The sequence below is a fragment of the Belonocnema kinseyi genome, chromosome 10 (assembly GCF_010883055.1).
Source record: "Belonocnema kinseyi isolate 2016_QV_RU_SX_M_011 chromosome 10, B_treatae_v1, whole genome shotgun sequence".
In the NCBI taxonomy this organism is placed as follows: Eukaryota; Metazoa; Arthropoda; class Insecta; order Hymenoptera; family Cynipidae; genus Belonocnema; species Belonocnema kinseyi.
In genome coordinates this window covers 13,837,364-13,861,912 of record NC_046666.1, presented here as the reverse complement: position 1 = coordinate 13,861,912, position 24,549 = coordinate 13,837,364, and the positions used below count along the sequence as shown (strand labels likewise).

The following is a 24,549-nucleotide window of genomic DNA, read 5'->3' as shown; positions in this document are numbered from 1 at the left end:
AGCTATCTAAGGATGGTACTATAGAACGCCACCTCAAGGTAGGCCTAGTGGCGCCATCTCTTGGTCAGGCCGGAAACTTATCAATCCACCCTCGTATTTGACGTTTGATAGAAAATAAATGTTCTGTGTTCTGTCATTAAAAATTCAACTATTACTTTAAAAATTTCTATATTATGTTGCAACTTTGTCTTTTGTGAACGAATATTAATTTCAAATATTTTATTGAAAATTCATGTATTTGGTTGTGAATTATTCTTTTTGGTAGAAAAGAAATTTTTTGTTGTTGAAATTTTCTTTTTTTGTATTAATATATGCTTTTTTATTCTAAATAATTTTTTTTACTAAAAACTGAACTAATTCATATTTCGTTCAAATTTAAGTTTAATCTTTTTTTTTTTATTTTTATCATCTTTTTAGTTAAAAGTTTCTCTATTTCGTTAAAAAGTTGTCTTTTTTAGTAAAAAATAAAGGTTTTCGATTAAAAGTTCACTTATTAGGTTGAAAATTTCATTGAAACTTAAAATATTTTCTTCAAAATTCATGTTTTTTGTTAACAATAATTCTTTTTTCGTAAAAAATTATTCTTTTTGGTTAGAAATTAAGCTTTCTATTTAAATTTCATTTTTTCGATCGAAAATAAATTCTTATATTCCAGAATTAATTTGTCTAGCAAAAAATTTAAATTTTTTATGATTTGTTGAATTAATTTATAGATATTTTATCTTTTTGGTGAAAAAAATTTTTTAAATCATTCTTTTTTAGAAGAAAATTAAACTTTTTATTTGTATATGCACTATTTATAAAAAATGTATATAGTTTTTTTATTAAAAATTTAACTAAATCTTTTGTCGAATTTTTGGTTGAAATTTTATCCTTTTCTTTTAAAATTCACTTGTTTGTGATTGTATGGTTGAAAATTTCACAGGAATTTAATCTTTAAGGATAAAACTTTAAGCATCTCGTAGAAAATGTATCTTATTTGATTAATAACTTATTTCTCTAACTTAAAATTGAACTACTATATTTTTTACTTCATCATTTTTAGTTAGAAATTCATCTATTTTGTTGAAAATTCTTAAAGATTCTTGATAGGAAATTCATCTTCTGGTTTGAAAATTCAACTATTAAATTACAAATTTATTTCTTAATTAAAGATACATCATTTCAGTTTAAAGTTAATTCCTGTAGGTAGAAATTTAACAAATTATAATAAAAATTAGTTTTTTTCTGTTTTTCTTTAAAATTCATTTTTTTCCTAAAAATTCAGTTTTTCCATTTTGGGTAGGAAACTAGTCCTTAATAACTGAAAATTCACTTATTTGTCTGAAACTCGTATTTTTCATTTGAAAATATAATGATTTTGGTAGAAAATTCATATTTTTGGTGTGTACATTTAAAGTTCCTTTTCCAAAAATTTCTTCTTTTATGTTTTGAAAACTCAACATTTTGGATGAGATTTTTTCGCTAACCATTTTTTTATTTTCCTCAACAATTATTATTTATTGGTTAGGATTTAATATTGTAATAGAAATTCTCTGAGTTTTGTCAACAGATCTTTTTCAAAATCTCTCATTTTTCCTTGACTTTTTCCTGAGTATTTATGCCTTTTTTAATGGTAAGGGAAAACGAGGGACAGGAAAGTAGTAAGAATTTTAGGAAGGGAATCGGCACAAGTGAGGGAAAGTATAGGGACGAGTTGTAGGGGGAATATGATAAGAAGTAAGGAATATGTAGGGAGTGACGAGAAATAAAAGAAGAAGAGATCAAAGAAAATGAGAGGAGGGGAAGGGAATTTAGGGTAATAAGCGAGAGGAAGGCAGAGGAAAAAAGGGTGAAATATGGAAGTGGAAGTGTGGGGAAATAAGGAAAAATGGAAGGGGAAGTGAGGGAAAGTCAAGGTGATAAGAGGAGGAGGAATTATGGAAGATAACGGGAAGGGAAATGAGAGGTGTCGAATTTAGGGCGAATGCGGGATCATGATGGGAGAGGAAGTACATGAATTAGGGAAAATTAGGAAAATGATGGAGTCAGTAAGGGGAAATTATATGGGGGGAAATGAAAGAATTGAATGCAGAATGAGAGAAGGAAGTAAAGGAATGGGCACTATGGGAATTAAGAGGATGTGAGGGAAATTATTGAAGCGGAATTACATGCAGTAAGGAGAAATCAGGGGGAGTCAAAAAGAAATCAGGAAAAATAAGGGAGGAATGTGCAATAGGGGCAGGGAGAAGAAATGCGTAAAATTGTGCGAGAGGAATTAAAGGAAGTAATTGAAAGTCAATGACAATCAGGAGCAATTCAGGGAAAATAAAAAGAGAGGGAATAATGTTAAATGGTGGAAAGGAAAATAAAAGGCGTAAAATTTAGAGGAAGTGACGGGAAATCAGATATAGGAAAATAAAAGGAAGGGAGACAGGAGGAGTAAGTAAAATGAGGAAATAGGAACTAGTGCAAGTAATGAAAAGTCAAGGGCATTAAGGTAAATAATAGGAGAAAAAGTAGAGAAAGTGAAAGGAAGTGAGACGTATTTCAGAAAGAAAAAGGAGAAATAAGTGCAGGGGAGATTACGGGAAATAATAAATGAGACGTGGGGGCGGATGTGAGGATCGAAAAAGGAAGGGAATGTACATGAAGTTGAGAAAATTAGGAAAATTATAAAGGAAGTAAAGGAAAATATAAGCGAAAATAAAGTAAAAGTATACAGGAGAATTAAGGGAAATGAAGGAATAGGCACAAAGGCAAATAAGAGAAGTCAGTGGGCGTCAGAAGAAAGTCAGGGAAAATAAGAAGAGAGGGAATGGTAAAAAATAGTGGAAAGGGCAATAAGGGGTGTAAAAGTTAAACGAAGAGAGGAACAATAAAGGGTGGGAAGATACATAAAGTAGGTTAAAATTAGGAATTTCATTAGGCAATTAAGGCAAAATGAGATATGGGAAAGTAAGTGGAAGAAAATCAGGAGAAGTGAAGGATAGAAATGAATATGAACTAGTGGAAGTAATTGGAAGTCATGGGGAATAAGGTAAATTATAAGAGGAGAAGTAGGAAAAGTTAGGGAAAGTGTGGTCTATTTCAGAATAAATAAGTGAAAATAAGTAGAGGGGGGATAAAAGGAAATGATGGGAAGGGAAATGAGAGGCTGAAAATTTTTGGGAATAAAGGGACAATGATTGAAGGGGGTGTACATGAAGTAGAAAAAATAAGGGAAATTATTAGGGTAGTAAGGGGAAATAAGATAAGGACAAATGATGCAGAAGAAGTGACAGAAAATAAAGAATGGGTACAAGGGAAGGTCAGAGGAGTCAGAACAAAGTCAGGTGAAATAAGGAGAAAGAGAATAATAGAAATTAATGAAAAGGGAAATAAGAGGTGCAAAATTTAGGGTAGTAAGTGCTAATGAAAGGAGACTAAGTACATGAATTAGGTGAATTTGTAAAAATTGTAGGGAAGGTAAGGGAAAATGTGATATGAAGAAATAAGGGAAATAAGAGCACGAGAAGGGAGGTTAATGAGGGAATAGAAACTGGTGAAACTGAAGGGGTATATGCAGTAGGAATAATTAGAGAAATTATTAGAGCAGTAAGGGGAAATAAGTGTAAATCATGCAGAAGAAGTGAGAGAAGTGTAAGAATAGATGCTAGGGGTAGTTAGAGGAAAAGACAAAAATATTGTGTTTTGAAGTAGAGGAAGTGAAGTAAATTCAGGGGGAGTGAAAAGGAAATCTGGGTAAGATAAGGTGAGAGAGAATTATAGGAAATGGTAGGGATTGAAATAAAAAATGAAAAAGTTAGGAAAGTGAGGGAAAATAATGGGAACGGAAGTACATAAAGTAGGTGAAATTAGGTAGATTATAGGGGAATTGAGGGCAAGAAAAGCAGGAGAAGTGAAAGGAACTGAGGGGGCCTGAGCGAATAGGAACTGGTGAAACTGTGTGGAAGTGAGGAAGAATAAGGTTATTGATTCGAGGGGAAGTGTAGGACGTAAGGGGAAGTCAGGGGAATATTATAAAAAAAGGAAAAATAAATTGAGCAGGAATGATGGGTAATGATTGGAAGAGAAATAAGAGGTTCGAAAGATAGGGAAAGTGAGAGAAAGTGAAGAGAAAGGAAGTACTAGTAGTAGGGAAAAATAGGGAAATGAGGGGGTAAGTGAGGGGAACAAGTGAAAAGAAAGTAAAGGGAAGTAAAGAAAATGATGGAAGGGGAACTAAAGAAAGTGAGGAGAAATGAAGGAATGGAAGTAAGAGGAAATTATTAGAAATAAGGGGAAGTAAGGGAGGAGAAGTAAAAGAAGAGAAGTAGAATAAGGGAAGTGCTGGCTGGGCCAAGTAATTTTTCAACAGTCTAAATTTTCTTTTTCGAACGAAGTGTAAATAGTCCTATTTCTCGATTCCTAAAAATGCTAAAACCTTGTGTACCTTTTTTTATCCACACGCTATGGATTTATCATGTTCTGCTTGCTTCCTCTCTAAGTAATGGCTAATAAGATGTAAAAATATAAATGAAATTCTTGGTATTGGAAATTTAAATTAAAAATTATTGTCCATTGTTCCTTCAATTCTTTCCTGCTGAATTAATTTTCCGTTCCAGCTCCAGCTTCTCGAGCATAGATTTTCTGGAAGCTTTCGATTTGATTGCTGCTCGATTTGATCGTTTCTTTTTGGGTGAAGTAAACGAGTCGCGTCAGCATTGATACTATGGATGGAATTTGCTTCCTTTCATGAAAATGCCGATTTTGCGGCACGTAGGATTGGTACTCGATGGCGACGCGTCGGTTGACGAAAGTCAACATTGTGAGTAGGTCACGGGTTCGAGCACTTTGTTCGAACTCTTCACAAATAGCCTGAATGAACCAGGATCCAGCCTCCTGATTACGCCAGGAGTAATAACCTGGAAATTGAAAAACTATATCAGTTGCAACAATCTGAAAGTATAATGGATCTAATTTTAATTCCAGCATCGCATGTACAAATTGCTCCATTTGTTCTCATTTTAATTAGGGCAGTGGTCAGTATCTCACTAGAACAACTGGACCGGTAAGGAACTAACCACAAACCATGTTACCCATATCAATTAAAAAATTATTGAACCTAATTTATTATTTTCATTATTTATCTCATTTTAATTTCAGCATCCCATTTAGAAATTGTACTATTTGTTCCAATTTAAATTAGAGCAGTGGTAAGAACCTCACTAGAATAACTGAAATGATAACAGACCGTCTATAGACCACGTTAGCAATTTTGAATAAAAAATTATTACTGCTCTCTCTCTTTCTCGCTTTCTTTTTGTCTATTGAATACTTTTCCTTTGTTTTCTTGTTATATTCGTAGAGAATATTATGTAGCTACGACAGCGCGAACTATTTACAAGTAATCTGAATTTTAATTAAATAATAACAAGAAGCCTTATAGTAAATAATTAATTTTAAACGGCAGTATAACTTTCTTTAATGAATGATAACTTCGCGATACTACTTTTTGATTGATATTCACGTGTGCGATAGCGCTGTTTTCATGATAAAAGACAAATTCATACAATAAGTTGGCTAATGAGCACGGAGGCCCGCTGCTGCTCGACGTGAGCTTGCCATCGTGCTTATTCGGGTGTGTCTCCCGCTTCAAGTGAAACGTGGAAAAATCATGACGCAGTTAATAGTTAAACACTTAAGGAAAGAAGATTAAATTTTAAAGAAAAAGTAGCATTTTTATAAATAAAAAAATAAATTCCTGCGGAAACATGGTTTTCCAAATCGAAATATTATCTTCAAAAAAACTAGTTAAGTATTCTCTTTAAAAATATTTCAATTGACTTTTCATTATCAAAATATGCAATTTTAAAGCAACAGTAAGTTTTTGAGTAAAAAATTAGATTTTTAATAAAAAAGGACGAATTTTTAACAAAAAACATGATTTTTCACCAACATTGTTAAATATTCTACCAAACAGTTGCATTTTTTCGAAAATATAAAAATACTAAAATAGCTCAATTTTTATTCGAAGAAAGATTACGGTTGAAAACGAATTTTTTGAACCAAAAAGAAGAATTGGTACAAAATAAGTTGAATTCCTTGCCATATAGTTACAATTTATCAATAGAAAATTAAATTTCCACCCACCTAGTTGATTTTTCCATACAAAAACGAAGAACTTCCTTTTTAAAGTTGAATTTTCAATCAAATAGTTGCATTTTTATCTATATGAAAAGAAATTTCTTTTTAAACAGATAAATTTTTAATTAAGAAGAAAAAAAACAATTAAAAAAAATAGGGATTTTTCATCCAGAAAGGATTTTAGTTCTTTTTTAACCTCAAAATATTATATATTTAAATAAAAAGTAAATTTTCAATGAAATAGTACAATTTTAAACAAAGCAGCAGAATTTCTAACCAAAAAGTATGACTTTTCAACAAAATTGTTAAGTTTTAAACCAAATAGTTGCAATATTATCCAAAAAAGATATAAATTCTACTAAAGCAGGTAAATTTCAAAATAAAAAATACAAACTTTCGAAAATAGTTAAATTCTTAAGCGAACAGTTGCATTTCATTAAAAAAATATGAAACTTCTTCTAAAATAGATAAATTGTGGAAAGAAAACCTTCTATAAACCACATTACCAATTATAAATAAAAAATTATTACTGTTCTCTCTCTCTCTCTCTCTCTCTCTCTCTAGCTTTCTGTCTGTCTATCCAATACTTCTCCTTTGTTTTCTCGGTAAAATCGTAAAGGATATTAGGTAGCTACAACAGCGCGACCAATCTAGAAGAAATCTGAATTTCAATTAAATAATAACAAGAAACCTTATGGTAAATAATTAATTTCAAACCGCAGTATGACATCTTTTATTAAAATAAATTGATGTTTACGGCAATTTTTCCTGGAAATTGCCCAATAACTTTGCGATACTACTTTTTGATTAATATTCACGTGTGAAATAGCGCTGTTTTCAAGCTAAACGACAAGCTCATTCAAATAGTTGGCTAATGAGCACTGAAACCGGCTGCTGCTCGACGTGAGCTCGCCATCGTGCTCATTCGCGTGTACTTCCCGCTTCAAGTAAAACGTGGGAAAGTCATGACGCAGTTACAGAGGAAGACCGTCAGGGCAAGGCACTTTACGGCAACGCTTCTTCTTTGTCATGCCTGAGTGAACATCACATATCCTCCGACAGCTTCGCTTACTCATAATTGCGGCGTCGCCATAATTCTCGGAAGGAATATATCTAAGAGATATATGCCCGAGATGGACTGTATATAAAAGATATAGAAGATTTAACAATCATTTTAAATTTGAAAAGTGTTTAAAACTAGTCTTAATTAAATCTATAATTTTAAATATTTTGAACAAAAGGATTACAAAAGGATTACTCTTTCTTCTCTTTTTGTAGTTTTCTCGCTTAAATGCAGACTAAATTAACATTTTTAGGGGGATTTATATTAATTTACAATAAATTACCCAAAAATTCCATAAATTTCCAGAAATTTATAAAAAATATTTTTTATTAACCTTTGGGTGATTTATGGTAAGTTACAATATTTACCTGTAAAATCAACATAAATGACCAAAAATTTCCAAATATTTGCAGATATTTTTTTATAGAATTTGGCAATTTATAGAAAGTTACCATTTTATAACCTTAAAATTATCTTAAATCATGCTTCCTTCATTCGAAATATAATAAGAGCAGAAATTTAGTTTAGAATTTGTCTTTATTACTGGTATTACTAGTAGAATTAGGCAGAGTGTCCAAAAAAGTCATTTTCAAAATTCCCTGACTTTTCCTTGACTAATTTTCCTTTTCCTGGGTTATTTACATTCAAATACTATTCTTTTAATCTTTTAATACTTTTAACATAGAATCTTTTTTAAACGAAATAAAATAACTTTTTTTTTAATACGAATTTCAATTTCTCAAATTTATTTTAAATGTAAAAAAAGTCTTTTCTACTATAAAATATGGCTTCTTAAAAAAGAGTTGAATTTTCAAACTAATAAGACAATTGCCCAACAAAAAAATAGCATAGTTTATATTCCAATGAAACAGATGAAATTTATTTAAAAAGAAAAATAATTTTCAAACCAAATAGACGAATTTTCAACAAATAAAAATTTTTCACTTAGGAAGGAAATAAAAGTTTATAAAAATTGTGGAAGATACAAGCCAAAAGATGAATTTTTTCTACAAAAATTGAATTTTCAAACAAAAAATATGACTTCAGCAAAAATTCATTTCCCACGAAACTGACGCATTTTTACCAACTGAAATGAAATTTGAGACCCACAAAATTATTTATTTACCAAAAAAAGGAGAATCTTCAACTCAAAAAGATCAGTCTTACAAATAGGTTTTTTTACATAATAGTGAAAAATTTCGATTAAAGAGATGATTTTCAACTAAAAATATAAATCTTCAACAAAAAAATAATTTCTTAACAAACTGATTTAATAAAATATTTTAAACAAAATAGTTAAACACTCAAGCAAAGAAGATTTTAATTTTAATAAAAAGTAGAATTTTTATTTTTAAAAATACATTTATGCGAAAACATATGATTATTCAAATCAAAAAGATAAACTTTGAAAAAACTATTTGAGTTTTCTGTTTAAAAAGATTTCAGTTGACTTTTCACTATCAAAATATGAATTTTTAAGCCAAAAATAAGTTTTTACGCAACAAATTAAATTTCTAATAAAAAAGACGAATTTTTAACCAAAAAGAATGACTTTTTTACCAAATTTTTTTTTAAGGTCAAAATATAAATTCTTTAACAAAAAAGAAGTTTCGAAGAAAATAATTTAACTTTTAATTTAAAAGACGCATTTTTTCAACTAAAAAGAATGATTTCTACAAAATCAGTTGAATTTTCTACCAAATGGTTACAATTTATCCACGAAAAATGAAATTTCTACCAAAATAGAGGAATTTTTAATAAAAACCGACAAACTGACTTTTTAAAGTTAAATTTTTAATCGAATAGTTGCATTTTTATCCATGTAAAATGAAATTTCCCTTTAAACAGATAAATTTGTAATTAAGAAGAAAAAAACAAATTTTGAAAAAGTAGTAAAATTTTATCCAAAAAGTATTTTAGTACTTTTTTAAACCTGGAAATATTAAATTTTAAAAAAAGTGAATTTTCTACGAAATAGTTCAATTTTCAACAAAGTAGCAGACGAACCAAAAAGTATGACATTTAACAAAAAATTTTAATTTTCAACCAAACAGTTGCATTTTTATCCAAGAAAGATAGCATTTCTCCTAAGGCACGTGAATTTTGAAATAAAAAATACAAATTTTTAGAAAAGAGTTAAATTCTCAAACGAACAGTTGCATCTTATTTTTAAAATATGAATTTTTTTCTAAAACAAATAAATTCTACAAAGAAAACCTTAAAAAATAGTAAAATTTTCATTCAAAGAAGATTCCAGTTGTAAAGATTCCATTGTAAAGAATAAGATAATTTTCTATTAAATAGTTAAATTTTTAACCAAGAAATATGACTTGTTAACAACTTTGTTAAATTTTCCACCAAAAAATTGCATTTTTGACCTAGAAAAATGAACATTCTACTAAAGTAGATGGACTTTGAAATCAAAAAGACAAATTTAAAAAAAAAAATTAAAATTTTCAACCAATAAGATTTCAGTTGACTTTTCAACACAAAAATACGAATCTTAGATAAAAAGTAAATTTTCTAGAATAGTTGAATTTTCAAAAAAGTCGTTACATTTATATTAAAAAATATGCAATATTTCTTCTAAAAGAGAAACTTTAAAATCAAAAAGATAAATGTTCAGAGAAAATATTTTCATAGAAAAAAGTTGAATTATGGGCAAAAATTATTAATTTTAAGCAAAAGTTTGAAATTTTTTTAAGTCTGCGAATTAAAAAAATCACTTTCATTTACATTTACGTACAATTACGTATCAAATCGTAAGAAAATATGTCGACCCTCCTGTTATTCTAAATAATTTTTAAAATATTTATTATTTATTTTCAAAGAAATAAAAATTTTTCAGGGTAATAATTTTGAAGTTGTGACATTGTCATCTTAAGCTAAGCTTAACCTAAATCTCCAATCTCGAGAGTCGTCTCCCTTAATCAAAATCTAAGCTAAAAGCTTATCACTAAACCTGGAGGACTTATCCATGCTGAAATGTGCAAATTTCAAGTACTGTGGATAAGTTTCCTGAATCAGCTGATATTTCTATTATTTTAAAAAAAAATAGTTTATCCCCTGTAACAAAGTTTTGTTGAAAACCATAAAATGAGCGCGCTCTACGCGCTCGATTTTTTTTCTCAAAAAATTTTTAAATTGAGATGGAAAATTAACATTGTTACAGTATTTTTTTATTTCACAGTTTCTATTATCTAAAATAATAAAAGAATATCAGGGGCAATATTTTTTGTTAATTGATGAAAATTTGTATTTCAAATGATGAACCGTCTACCAAAAAATGGAATTTTTTAAAAAATAGTTCATCTTTCAACTAATGATTAGTTGAATTCTCAATCAAACAAAATTCAAATAAAAACAGTTGAATTTAACGAAAAAATCCAATAATAAAAAAAAGAATCTTAAAGCAAAAAATATTCATTTTTAATCCAAAAGTTGTATTTTTAACTAAAAAATATTACATTTCTACCAAAAAAAAACGAAAAAAAGAAATTTGTAACAAAATGCATGAATTTTCAACTGAAAAACATAAATTTTCAACCAAAAATGAAATATTTAAATTTACAGGTAAAAAGCCACTACTAACTACAAAAAGGGTTTTTTTATTAAGAGAGATAAATTTTTATCTAAAATTATGAATCTACAACCAAAAATATAAATTTTCAACAAATTACTTTAACTTTCAGCCGAATGATGGAATTTTTTAATTAATAAAAAGAAAATTTCCACTAAGAGGAATAAACTTTTAAGTAAAAATGAATACTTAAATTTGCAGTTAAAATTCTAATTTTCGAATAAAAACTATAAATTTTAAAAAAATAGATAAATTTTCAAATAAAATTATGAATCTTCAGTCACAAAAATGAATTTTTCTCAAAGTAGCTCATTTTTCAGCCAAGTAGTTGAATTTTTATCAAAGTAGTTCATCTTTAAACTATTAATTTGTTAACTGTTCAACCGAAAAAGATTTTGAATTTAAAAATGTTGTTTCTTTATAGGAAATAATAGAAATTGAAGAAAAATGAATATAATATGAAAAAGATTAATTTTCACAAAAATACGTTAATTTTCAACTAATGAGTATGAATTATCAAGTAATTAAGGTAAATTTTCAACAAAAACTAAAACAGTTTTATTTACAAGAAAAGACAATTTAACCAATGAGGTTAATATTTAAATCAAATTATGAACTTTCAACGATGAAAAAATTAATTTTTAACATAACATTTAAATTTGTAGCAAAGTACTTAAATTTTTAACAAAAAAATTAATTTTTATGAAGCCAGATCATCTTTTGACTAAATAGTTGTTTTGTTGAAAATTCATTAATTTTAATTATTTAAATATTTTCACGAAACTACTTATTTTTGAATAATAATAAATTTTTGTAACTAATGACATGGGTTTTCGGTAGAAAATTAATATTCTTGATTGAAAATTGAACTACTTCTTAAAATTTCATTTTGTTGTTCAAAGATTTATCATTTAAGTTGGAAATTTAGGTCTTTCTTGGAAAATTAAACTAATTTCATAGAATATTTGATTTTTTATTAAAAATTAATCGTTTGAACTAAAAATTTAACAATTTAGTTGACAGTTAAAAGATTTAGTTGACAATTCAAATTTTTTGTAAAAAATTGATCTGTTTGGCTTGAAAATTCAAAAAATTAGTTTAGAACTGAACTTTTTGTTTAAAATGTGTTTTGTTTAATTTTTGTTTGTTGAAAATTAACATCCTTGGTTTAAAATTTAATTATTTTGTTAAAAATGTATTTATTCAATTTAAACTTTTATGACAGATAAATTTTTAACCAGGGAGTTGAATTTTTAACTTGAAAAGATGAAATCTCAACAAGAAATGATTTTTTATATTTTGACTTATAGATTTGTTATTTCACATTATAAATTATTGAAACTTATTTTTAAATTATCAATTTAATGAAAAGTTGAATCTGTAATAAAAAAATTTATTTTCAACCATGCAGTTGAATTTGTACGATATCAAAAAATGTTGTCTACCAAAATAGAAGAATTTCTAATAAAAAAAGAAGAATTATCAACAAAACATTTGAATAGTTGAATTTTTAACGAACATAGTTCAATACGAATTTTTTTTAAAGTATGACTTTTAACTAGAAAGTTTAATTCTAAAAAACATTTTTATAATTTGTATGCAAAATAATGGAATTCTTAACAAGAAAAAAGAGGAATTCTAAAAAAATTGTTAAAATTTCAACCAAATTACCATCAGCATGAAACCAAAAATATTTTTATTTTCTTATTGGCTTCTATTATTTGAGTTCCTATCTGAATGGAGAAACGAGAAAAATAGAAAATAGTAAAATAGGAGCAAGAAAATGATTCCTTTTCGTTTTAAAATTCAGCTGATGCATTAAAAGTTTAACTACTTTGTTAAAAATTAATTTTTGTTGTTACAAATTTATCATCAAAGTCAAAAATTTACCAATTTCGTTGAAACTTAGATTTTTTGTGGGAATTTAATTTTTAAAACGAAAATTTGAACTGTTTGGTTGAAAATTCATGTATTTTTTTGAAATCTTTTCTTGTATGTTTCTTAATTCAACTTATTGGTAAAATTTTTTTTTAAATGCACATATCTGGTTGTAAGTTAACTCTTTTGAAAAAACAAAAATTAAATTCCTGGTCTAAAAATTCAGCTATTTTGTACAAAGTTTATCCTTATGTTTAAACTATTTGGTTAGAAATTAATTTCTTCGTTGAAAAATCAGTTTTTTGGTTAAAAATTTATTCTTTACGAGTTAAAAATGCAACACTTAAACATGTCCCTTTTTCTTAATTGACTAAGAAATCTTTTCGGTTGAAAATCCAACTCTTTTGATGAAAATTCGTTTTTTTTTTTTTAATTCATCTCTTTTGATAATTTTTTTTAAATTGAAGTCTTGATTGAAAATAAAATAAAAAATAAATAATTAACAATTTTGAATTACAAATTTTGAATATGTCGAATTTTAACGTCTATTTAAAATGACCCTATATAAATTTGATGAATAGCAATTAATTAATAATATTTAGTACTGAAAATGCTGGTTCCGAACGAGCCATTTCAATGAAAATTTGTACGTATATACCGAAAATTATATGGTTTCAATGGAATGCTCGTAAAATTGGCTTTGAAGCAAATTGCATTTCCACCTGTATTGTTCAAAGTTTGTTTAACAATAAAGACAGAGTATAATTCAAATTGGAACTTTATATGTAAGCAGTTTCCAATTTGCGCAAATCGAACTAACAATTGGAGTAAAATGTACTATTTTATTAACATCTGAAAAGCGTACTCTATTTTTTTATTTAATTAAAAAAAATTCATGTATACGTGACGTGGAATAAAGTCCTTGTCTATATAAATGCTGCAGAAATATGAATAAGAACAACCATACTTTTTTTTTTTTTTTAAATTATTAAAAAGAAAATAACTAGTTTTTAATAATCTAGTGACATTCATAAAAAAATTATTTTTATCTAATATTATGTATCCTCAACTAGAAATATTAATTTTTAAAAAATTATTACAACTTTCGACCCAAAAGATAAATTTTTTACCAAACTATTTTATTTTAAGACGAAAATACAAGCTTTTATAAGAATAAATGAAATAGTTCAGCTTTTAAATAATAAAATAAATAAATTTTTAACTGACAAAAAGAATCGTTAGATTTTCAGTTGAAAAAAGTAATTTCCAATAAAAGGAAGGATTTTGAGTCTTTTGAATTTAACTGAAAAGGATGAAATTTCAACCGAAAAAAGTATTTTTTTTGTCCATATGTTGTTTTTTTCTTTCCACATCACACGTCAAATTAAGAAAATAAATTCTCAAATGAAAATATGTAGTTAAATCTTTATCTAGAAAATTAATGTAAAAAAAAGAACTATTTCTTAATAAAATAGTTAAATTTTTCAAAAAGAATGGATTTTTTAACTAAAATGATGTATCTTCAACTTAAAAAAATTCTTCTCCACCAATTATTTCATCTTTCGACGAAAGAAGTAATTTTTTTAAAAAAGTTTCATTTTTAACGCAAAAATTTGAATTTGCAATGAAATAGCTCAATTTTTTACTAGAAAAAATGAATAAATTTTAGGCCAAAAATATAATAGTCAAATTTTCAGCTTAAAAAAATTAATTTTAATTAAAAGAACAATTTTATACCAGTTAAATTCAACTGCCAGAGACAAATTAAAAAAATAGTTAAATCCTCGAAGAAAATAATGAATTTTTAATAAACAAAGTTTAGTATCTTCAAACAGGTAATATTTATTTTTGAATTGAGCGATGGCAATTAATAGTAACATTATGAAAAAATCATTTAATTTGAAGTTAAAAAGATAAATTCTAAAATAAAAATTGAATACATAGTAAAATTTGCATTTCAAAAAATAATTTGAAACAAAATTAACTAGTTTTGAATAATATAGTTATATTTTTCACAAGAAATGGATTTTCAACTGAAATGATGTAGCCGTAAATAAAAAAATGAATTTTTCCTAAATTATTTCATTTTTCAATCAAACAGATAAACTTTTTACTAGGTTGTTTAAGTTTAAAGATAAAAATTAGAATTTGCAAAGAAATATTTCAACTTTTCGCTGGAAAAAAAAATTCCAACAAAAATTAAATGGTTAAATTTGCATTTTAAAAACTAATTTTCCATAAAAAAGGAATAATTGTTAACCAGCTAAAGTCAACTGAAGAATTTTTAACAAAATAGTTGAATCCTCCACCAAAATTAATTTTTTTAATTAAAATACATAAATTTTGAAAAGGATTTCAATTTTTAATTAAAAAGATAGATTATTAAAGAAAAATAGAATCGTTGAATAGTTATTTATTCAAACATTAATTCAAGTGAAGTAACTATAAATTTTTCACAGATTAATTAAACTTTTGACCAAGTAGATAATTTTTTTCAAATTGTTTAATTTTCTTGAACGAAAAAAAAATAGATTTTTAAATAAAATAATGAATTTTCACTTTAAGCACGAATTCTTTACCAATTGTTTCAACTTCCGACCAACTAAATGAATTTTTTACCAAATTGTTTCATTTTTGAAATGAAAATATGAATTTTCATAAAAATACATAAATGGTCAACGAAATTGTTCGATTTTTTACTAAAAAAAAAAATTAATAAATTTTCAACCAAAAATGGATACTGAAATTTTCAGTTTAAAAAACGAATAGGTTTTTACACGATTAGTACCCGAAATATCTCTTTTTATCAATAATAATATTATATGTTATTTATTGTTCTATTAAGATTTATAATTTAATTATTCAACATGGAAAATCTTAATTATTCGGATTCAATAAAAAGATCAAAATTGATTTTTTTGTCGTTAGCTTTTTATTTTTTTATGTTCGTATTTCCCACATACGCTTACAGTTAAAATTATGTAACAAAGTATATAAATTTTTAAAGATATAATTGAGTTTTCGAATAAAAAAATTAATTTGAAAATAAATGTAGAATAGTTAAAACTTCATTGAAAAATTAATTTAAACCAAAAGTCACTAGTTTTTAATAAACATAGTTACCTTTTTTATCAAAAAATGGATTTTCAACTGAAATGATAAATCTTTAAAATAAAAAATGCATCATTGACCAACTACTTTAACTTTTGACCAAATTAATAAGTATTTTCCAAATTGTTTAGTTTTTTAGAGAAAAAGACGAATTTCCATAAAAAATTAATCAATTTTTAACAAATTAGTTCAATTTTTTACTAGAATAAGAAAATGTTAAGCAAAAATAGAATCGTTAAAGGATGAAATTTCAACCCAGAAGATTAATTTTCTACCAAGAAAAAGGAATTTTTAAAGAAATAAATTAATTATCAACTAGAAAAGGAAAATTTTCCATATGAACGAAACAATGTATAATAATAATAATAATAATAATAATAATAATAATAATAATAATAATATGTTGTACTATTTCCATGTTCTATTACGAATTATAATTTAATTATTTAATAGCGAAAATCCTAATTATTCAGAATCAGTAAAAACAGAAAGAACGATTTTTTTGTCTTTAGGCTTTCATTTCTTTCATTCGTATTTGCCACATACGCTTCCAGTTCAAATTTGATAACAAAATATATACTTTTTCTTAAATAATTCAGTTTTTAATTAAAAATATAAATTTTAAAATAATAATAGAATAGTTACATTTTCATTTAAAAGTCATTTTAAAACAAACGCAACTAGGTTTTAATAAAAATAGTTGTATTTTTCACCAAAAATAAATTTTTAACAAAAATGATAAATTTTGACACTAAAAACTGAATTTTTTACCAACTATTCTAACTTTTGACACAATCAATAAATTTTTTTCAGTGTTACAGTTTTTAAGAGAAAATACAAATTTTCATAAAAATAAATAAGTTTTCGACGAAATAGTTTAATTTTCCACTAGAATAAACAAATTATGAATTTTCAACAAAAATTTTTTGTTTTGAAGCAAAACGGATAAAATTTAAATAAAGAAGATTAATTTTCTTCTAAAGACAAATATCCGAAAAAATTAATTAATTTTTAACAAGGAAAGGTTCTATGTTCTATTACAACTTACAATTTAATTATTCGATTAGGGAAATATGAATTATTCAGAATCAGTAAAAACTGAAAATTTTTAACTAAACTGATAAATCTTGAAACTGAAAAACCTAATTGTTTAACATTTATTTCATCTTTTGACCAAAGAGATGCATTATTTATTAAAGTATTCAATTTTTGACGAAAATACAAAGTTTCAACGAAATAGTTCAATTTTGGACAACAACAAAAAAAGAATAAATTTTCAAACCAAAAAATGGAATCCTTAAACTTTCAGTTTAAAAAACTAATTTTCAATAAAAAAGAAGCATTTTCGTCCAGTTGCATTAAAATAAAATTTTTAACAAAGTCGTTGAGTACTCCCCCAAAATTAGGAATTTGCAACAAAAAATTGGAATTTTTAACAAAGAGGGATGAACTTTAAATTAAGAAGATTAATCGTCTACCACGAAAGACGAATTTCTGAAAAAATAAATTAATTTTCAACCAGGAAACGCAAATTTTCAACATGAAATAAAACAATGAGTAATAATATTATTATAAAAAATATATGAATTCTCATATAAAAATATAATAGTTAAATCTTTCTTTAGAAAATTGATTTTTAAAAAATTAACTACTTTTTAACAAAATAGCTACATTTTTCACACAAAAAAGGAATATTTACTGAAATGATGAATCTTTAACTGAGAAAATTAATTTTTCACAATTTATTTCAAATTTCGACTAAAAAAATCAATTTGTTACCAAATTATTCAATTTTTAAGATAAATTGTTAGTTAAAAAAGGCTGTGTCTAGTCGTCCAGAATTCTGGACGAATAGATCACTTTCTCTTTTAATTATTCGCTAAAATATATATAACTAAAATATATAAGCTTATTTCTGTAAAAAGGGAGCTAGAAAAGGGGTTCGAGATGTGATCAATCACTCTTTCGTGACCAATTGCTACAACGTATTTATTCAAAAAGGGAACTGGAAAAGGAGTTCGAGATTGGACCAATCACTCTTCTGTGAACAGTATCTAAAACTTGTTTCTCTAAAGAGCGAGCCAGAAAAGGGGTTCGAGATTTAATCAATCACTCTTACGTGACCAATTGCTGTAACGTATTTATTCAAAGAGGAAACTGGAAAAGGCGTTCGAGATTGGACTAATCACTCTTCTGTGACCAGTATCTAAAACTTATTTCTTTAAAGAGAGAGCTAGAAAAGTTTTTCGAGATGTGATCAATCACTCTTTCGTGACCAATTGCTACAACGTATTTATTTAAAGAGGAAACTGGAAAAGGGGTTCGAGATTGGACCGATCACTCTTCTGTGACCAGTATCTGAAACTTATTTTTCTAAAGAGGGAGCTAGAAAAGGGGTTCAAGATGTGATCAATCACTCTTTTGTGACCAATTTCTACAACGTATTTATTCAAAAAGGGAACTGGAAAAGGGGTTCGAGATTGAACCAATTATTCTTCTGTGACCAGTATCTAAAACTTATTTCTTTAAAGAGGGAGCTGGAAAAGTGGTTCGATATTCGACTAATCAGTCGTCTGTGACCAGCCGCTAAAATCTATTTTTTAAATGACTCTTATGAACAGTAGCTAAATGTATTTTTGTAAAGAAGGAACTGGAAAAGGCGTACGAGATGTGACGATTCCCTCTTCTGTGACCAGTCGCTAAAACGTATTTTCTTAAATATTGAGCTGGAAAAGGAGCTCGTTATTTGACCAATCACTCTTCTGTGCCCAGTTGATAAAACGTAATTTTTTAAAGGGGGAGGTGGAAAATAATTTTCTATATGTGACCAATCACTCTTCTGTGACCAGTCTCTAAAACGTATTTTTTTAAACGTGAAACTGGAAAAGGGGCTTGTGTTTTGACTAATTAATCACTCTGCTGTGACCAGTTGCTAAAACGTAAATTTGTAAAGGGAAATCTGGACAAGGGGTTTGAGATGTGAACAATCACTTTTTTGTGACCAGTCACTAAAAAGTATCTTTTTACTGTTACTAAAAGTAACAGCGATTGTAGAAATTATATTTATAAATATTTTGAAAACTAAAAAAAAAGTGCAGGTGCTGAGATTCGAACACGCAACCTACCGGTTATGAAGCCCAAACATTGCTACCTGAGCTAGCGAACAATTGAAAATATTTTTCGCCAAACTCTGTATGGCCTATAGCGAATACTTTGAACTCAAGTTTCTCGAAGACGGCGGACAAATTTTTAATTGTCTTTATCCCTTTGTTAGACTAATTGTTGATATTGCTTCTCTGCCAATTTGTGTAGATATTTACAAATTAATGTTCCTAATTTTTTGAAAGATTTTGCCAGAAAAAAAGATTCCTTTATGTTATAATTTTCCACAATATTAAATAATAAATATTAAATAATATTTCACAAGGGAAATCTTTATTTTTCAGAATCAATAATAATCAGAATATTGATTTTCTGTGACCTCAGGCTAATTGCTTCGTTTTAAATTACATGTGTCATTTAATTCTGGTAGATAGCATTTTTCATTCGTGTGTCCCACATACGCGTCTAGTAAGAAATTACATTGAATGAAAAATGCGATTTCTGTTCTTCAGATAGGAAAGACGAAATGATATTACAAAAGTGAAAATGGATACATTTCTTCCATATTTTGTCTAAAAACTGACATTGTGGAACTTTTCCAAATTCAGAACCAGAGAAATCTTTCTAGAATTCGATAAATTCAAGACTTGTCAAAACATTTCACACCCACTCACAATGATCAAACCCTAAAAAATTAATCTTTAAACAATTTTTAAAATTTTCAAGAAAATGTATGAACTCTTATCTGAAATAATGATTATTCTACCACAGAAATTCATTGTTAGGAAAGTATTTAAAATTTCGACGAAGGATTGGAAATTTCAATTAAAAGACAATTTTTTCAAGAAGAAAATATAATTATTGATATTTCAGCCAAAAAAGATTTTAATTTGAAATTAGAAACACTTGAATCTAACAAAAAGGTAAAAAGAAAATGATTCTATTTAAAAATTGAAAACAGTTGAATCTAATAAAAAAGCCAAAATTAAATTTCAAAAATTGAATCCTGGCCTAAAACAATTTAGTTTTTAACCAAAAAGTTGACTTACATGATAAAAATTGATTTTCTGCAAAAAGTAATAACTTTTCAAGTAAATTTTTTAATTTTCAAACAAGAAGATTAATTTTCTTCCAAAAAAGCAAATTTTCGGTTAAAAAGATAAATTTTCAATTTAAAAATATGCATTTTCAACTAATTTATTTTTGGGAGATGTCACCATTTGAATATGTGGTCTGGAAAAAATTTGTTTTGTAATTAATACACATAAATTTTATTAATTAATAATATTTTAATAAAAAAATTATTGTTTCAAATCATTCTTTTCAAAATTCTTGATTGAAATTAATGTTTACCCAAGAATGGAATATTTTTATTATGAGTTGAAAACACAATTTCTAAGAAATACAATTTTTACAAATAAATCCCCGAAAGAAATAGAGGAAGTTCAACCAAATAGTTAAATTTTTAACTTAATTATGAGTTTTCTTCTAAAAATAGCAATTTTTAACAAAAAAATACTAATTTACAAGGAATGAATTTTCAACGAAATTGTTGAATCGCTAACCAAAAATGCAAATTGTCAACCAAAGAGTTAAATCTTCGTTTAAAGGTGCATTTTCAACGAAATTGTTTAAATTTGAGCTAAAACAGATTAATTTTTAAATAAAAATTGGAATGGTTTAATTTTTATTTTAAAAAAATTAATTAAAAAACATCAATCTTTGAAAATAGTTATATTTTCAACCAAAAAGTGAATTCTCATCTCGAATGATGAATCTTCGAGGAAAAATTTTTCGAAAAGAAATTTAATAGTTGGTATTTCAGCGGAAAAGGATTTCAATTTAAAATTAAAAACTGTTTAATTTAAGCAAAAAATATAAATTTAAAAAACGTGATTTCTCACATAAAACAAACTTATTTTCAAACGAAAAGATGCATTTATAACATACATTTTTTTTTATAAGAGGTAACAAATTTTTAACTAAATAAATAAATTTTCAAATAAGTGCAATTTTTAATCTAAAGTAATCATTTTCTTTCAAATAAAAGAAACAAAATTTTCAATATAATACATGAATTCTCAAAGAAATTCATAAATTTACCTCTATAACAAACTCAGTGTAATAAATGGAATTTTTAAATTTTCATTTAAAAAAATTATTGTCAGCTAAAAAAAATTCTTGCAAAGTTTTTAAATTGTTTAAGAAACCAGTTCAATTTTCACAGACGAAGATAACTTTTCTACAAAATAATTTAATTTTTTACAAAAAATATAAGTTTTTAAAACAAAACTATTTAAATTTTCGACTAAATAAAACAAAGTATCAGAATAGAGTTGAAATTTCAACTAAAAACACAAATTTTCACACAAAAACAACAAATTTCCAAAAAGAAATAGATAAATTTTAAAATCAAAATTTCAATTTCAACAAAAAAAAAACGAATTTTCAACATAATAGTTGAATCCCTAACCAAAATGACGAATCTTCAACAAGGCAGTTGAATTCTCAAGCAACGAAGAAAAGTTTTAACAAAATACATGTCTTTTAAAAAAAAGTTCAATTTTTAACAAAACTGATCAATTTTTACTAAAAAATAGAATACTCAAATTTTTAGTTAAAAAATTTAATTTTCCATAAAAAAATTAATCTTAAGAAAGTTATATGTAAAAAAAAAATAAATTTTATCTCAAATGAGAAATCTTCAACTAACAATTTTAATTTTTAATAAAGTATGTCAACTCTAAATTAAGTAGTTGAATTTTCACCTAAAAAGGATAATTTTTCATCACAAAATGTATTTTTAGTATTAATATTTGAGCCAAAGAAGATTATAATTTAAAATTAAAAACAGTTGCATCTGACAACAAAATTTGAATTTTCAGAAAATACTTCAAATTTACCTGAGACAAATTAATTTTTAACTAAAGAGTTACATTATTAGCGTGGAAATTTATTTTCTACAAAACATATCTACTTTTCAACAAAACTCATGGATTTTCTGCTGAAAAAGATAAGTTTTTAACAAAAAAATGCAAATAGTTGAATTTTTACTTGAAAAAAAATTGATTTTTAACCAAAAAGAGGAATTTTTAACAAAATATTTTAAGCCTTAACTAAACCTGATAAATTTTATATAAAATAATTGCAGTCTTAATAAAAGTAGTTTAAGTTAAAATTTTGTAAACTTAAATTTTTAACTTACGAAGAATGAATTTTGAACCAAAAATATGCACTCTTTTAAAAAAATTTGACCCACAAGTTGAATTTTCATACAAAAACTTTTTTTGCATAATACATGCATTTTCAAACAAATATTTGAATTCTCAACTAAAAATATATCAGTCTTCACTGAAAAATGGTACAGTTAAATTTTTATTTAAATAAATTAATTTGGGAACAAAAAATGAATATTTAGTACAATAGTTAAATTTTCAAACAAAGAAAAGAACTCTAATATGAAACAATAATTCTCAAATTAAAAATTTAATTATTAAGAAAGTAATTTGAATTTAATTGTTTTTTGTCTAATAGTCTAATATAAATATTTTTAATATTGATTTTCATTTTTTAATTGTGAAAAAATGGTCACAAGCTCTGCTGGGATTTGAACCCAAGTGTCTCGGATTACTGGTCTGATTCTCTTACCCACTAAGCTACGAAGAAACCAAATTAATTTTTTCAGAACTCCTACAAGTTGAATTCCTATGTAATTTCTTATACTTGTAAGATTAATTTTTTAAACACTTCAAGTCAAAAAAGGTCGAATTGAATATTGAAAGACGAATTTAAAACAAAATAATTGAATTCTTGACTAAAAAGTATAAATTTTCAAAAATAAGATAGACTGTTTTTGGTTTAGGCTTAATCTTTTTTGTTTCAAAATTTCATCATTCGGTTGAAGATTTATCTTTGTAGTTTAGAAATTCAACTATTTTGTCAGAAATTTAACTTTTTTAAACTCAACATTCTTGTAAAAAAAATTAAATTTTTAGTTGATAATTTGTCATTTTCTACCAACAAGTTGAATTTCCCGGTTCAAAAAAATGAACTTCAACAAAAAAAAATTAAATTTTCAACGAAATAGTTGAATTTTCAATCAACGGGATTGCATTTCGTAACTCAAGGTGTAGGGCTTCTAAAGAAATCAATCTCGTCTCTCTGTAGCTTAGTGGATAAGAACATCAGACGGGCAAACTGAAAGACTTGGATTCGAATTGCAGCGGAGCTTGAAAGTGATTTTTTCACAAAATAAAAATTCAGTATAAAAAAATATTGATCATGATATGATACATTATTAATTATGATATAAATATAATTATATAATTAAATATTAATACCAGTAGAAAAACAAAATTAATATCAAATTTTTTACCACATTTATCTGCTTGACAACCTTAAAATGAATAATATAAAATGATAAATAAAAAAAAATGAGAAAAAAGGTCAACTTTCAACCAAGAAATGAAATTTCTTACAAAAAATATTAATTTTCTTTCTTCTTACCCCTATTCTCCTCTTTTCTCCCTTTTTCCCCAAATGAATAGAACCCAATAAAATAAATCCAGCTACTTTTAATTCAGTGCTATTTCTTGCCAGTTGAAAATTTTGTTATTATATTTTTCTTTGATAGTTCATATTTTCTGGTTAAAATTTTATCACTTGTTTAAAATTTGAACCATTTTTTTATAAATGCATCTTTTCATTTAAAAATTTAACTTTTTTTTAGATAAAATTTCTTTTCTAGCAATCCGACTTTTTTGTTTAAAATTTATCCTTCTTAACTACGTTAGTAGATAATTCAACTATTTTTTTCCGAATATTTTTTTTATTGAAAATTTATATTTTTGGGTAAAGAATTCCACAGTTTTTATAAAACCCTTTTTCACAAATAACTAAACAACCTTTTCGCTTGAAAATATATATTTTTCTGCTGAGAATTAAACAAGTTTGATGAAATTTGTTTTCTTCCTTAAATAAAAAATATTTTTTAAAAAATTTAGCTCTTTTGATGAAAATTCGTATTTTTTGGGTAAAAAATTTTTCTGTTCTGGTTTTGTTCTGGTTTTGGTTTCATTCCATTATTTTTAATTGTAAATTTTGTGTAGATAAAATATTAAATTTAACAATTTTATTAATAATTAATTTATTTTCGTTAAAAAAATTCGCGGGTAGAAAATTAAAATACTTCAATAAAAAATCATTTATTTCATATATTTTTATTATTTGTGTGTGAATTTGTTTGCAAATTTATATTTTTTCTTAAATACTAATATTCTTTAGTTCAAATTCAACACTTCTGATAAAAACCTTTTTCTTTATTAGAAAAAACACAATTTTGGTTAAAACTTCGACTATTTTATTAAAAACTCGTTTTGTTTGGTGGTATTCAAATGGACTAGATTTAAAATTATTTTCTTAGTGCAAATAGAAACTATTAAATTTTCGGTTAGGAATTCATCTTTTTTGTTTGAAAATTTAACTATTTTGTTTAATATTTGTTTTTTCGATTGAAAATAAATATTCTAATATTTTTTCTATGAAATTTTATCATTTGGCTGACAGTATAAAAATTTTGTTAAAAATTAACCATTTTTCAAAAACTAATCTTTCTGGTTAAATATTCTATTTCTTCGTTAATGATTTATCTTTTTGGGTTGAGAACTCTACATTTTTTATCAATTTCTTCTTTTTGATTGACTAACAA

At 25.6% G+C, this 24,549-nt stretch overlaps 2 protein-coding genes across 2 annotated transcripts in view; one reads left to right on the top strand and one right to left on the bottom strand.

Annotated features, from left to right (window-relative positions):
* LOC117181033 (alkaline phosphatase-like) overlaps positions 1–24,549 on the top strand; it is a 501,469-nt gene that overhangs the window by 139,313 nt on the left and 337,607 nt on the right. The gene's annotated exons all lie outside the window — the stretch shown is intronic.
* LOC117181744 (caspase-1-like) overlaps positions 4,341–24,549 on the bottom strand; it is a 161,541-nt gene continuing 141,332 nt past the window's right edge. The window contains exon 5 of the mRNA XM_033374708.1: positions 4,341–4,886. Coding sequence (XP_033230599.1) covers positions 4,570–4,886 — 317 coding nt within the window. The 3' untranslated portion in view covers positions 4,341–4,569. The remainder of the gene's footprint in view (positions 4,887–24,549) is intronic.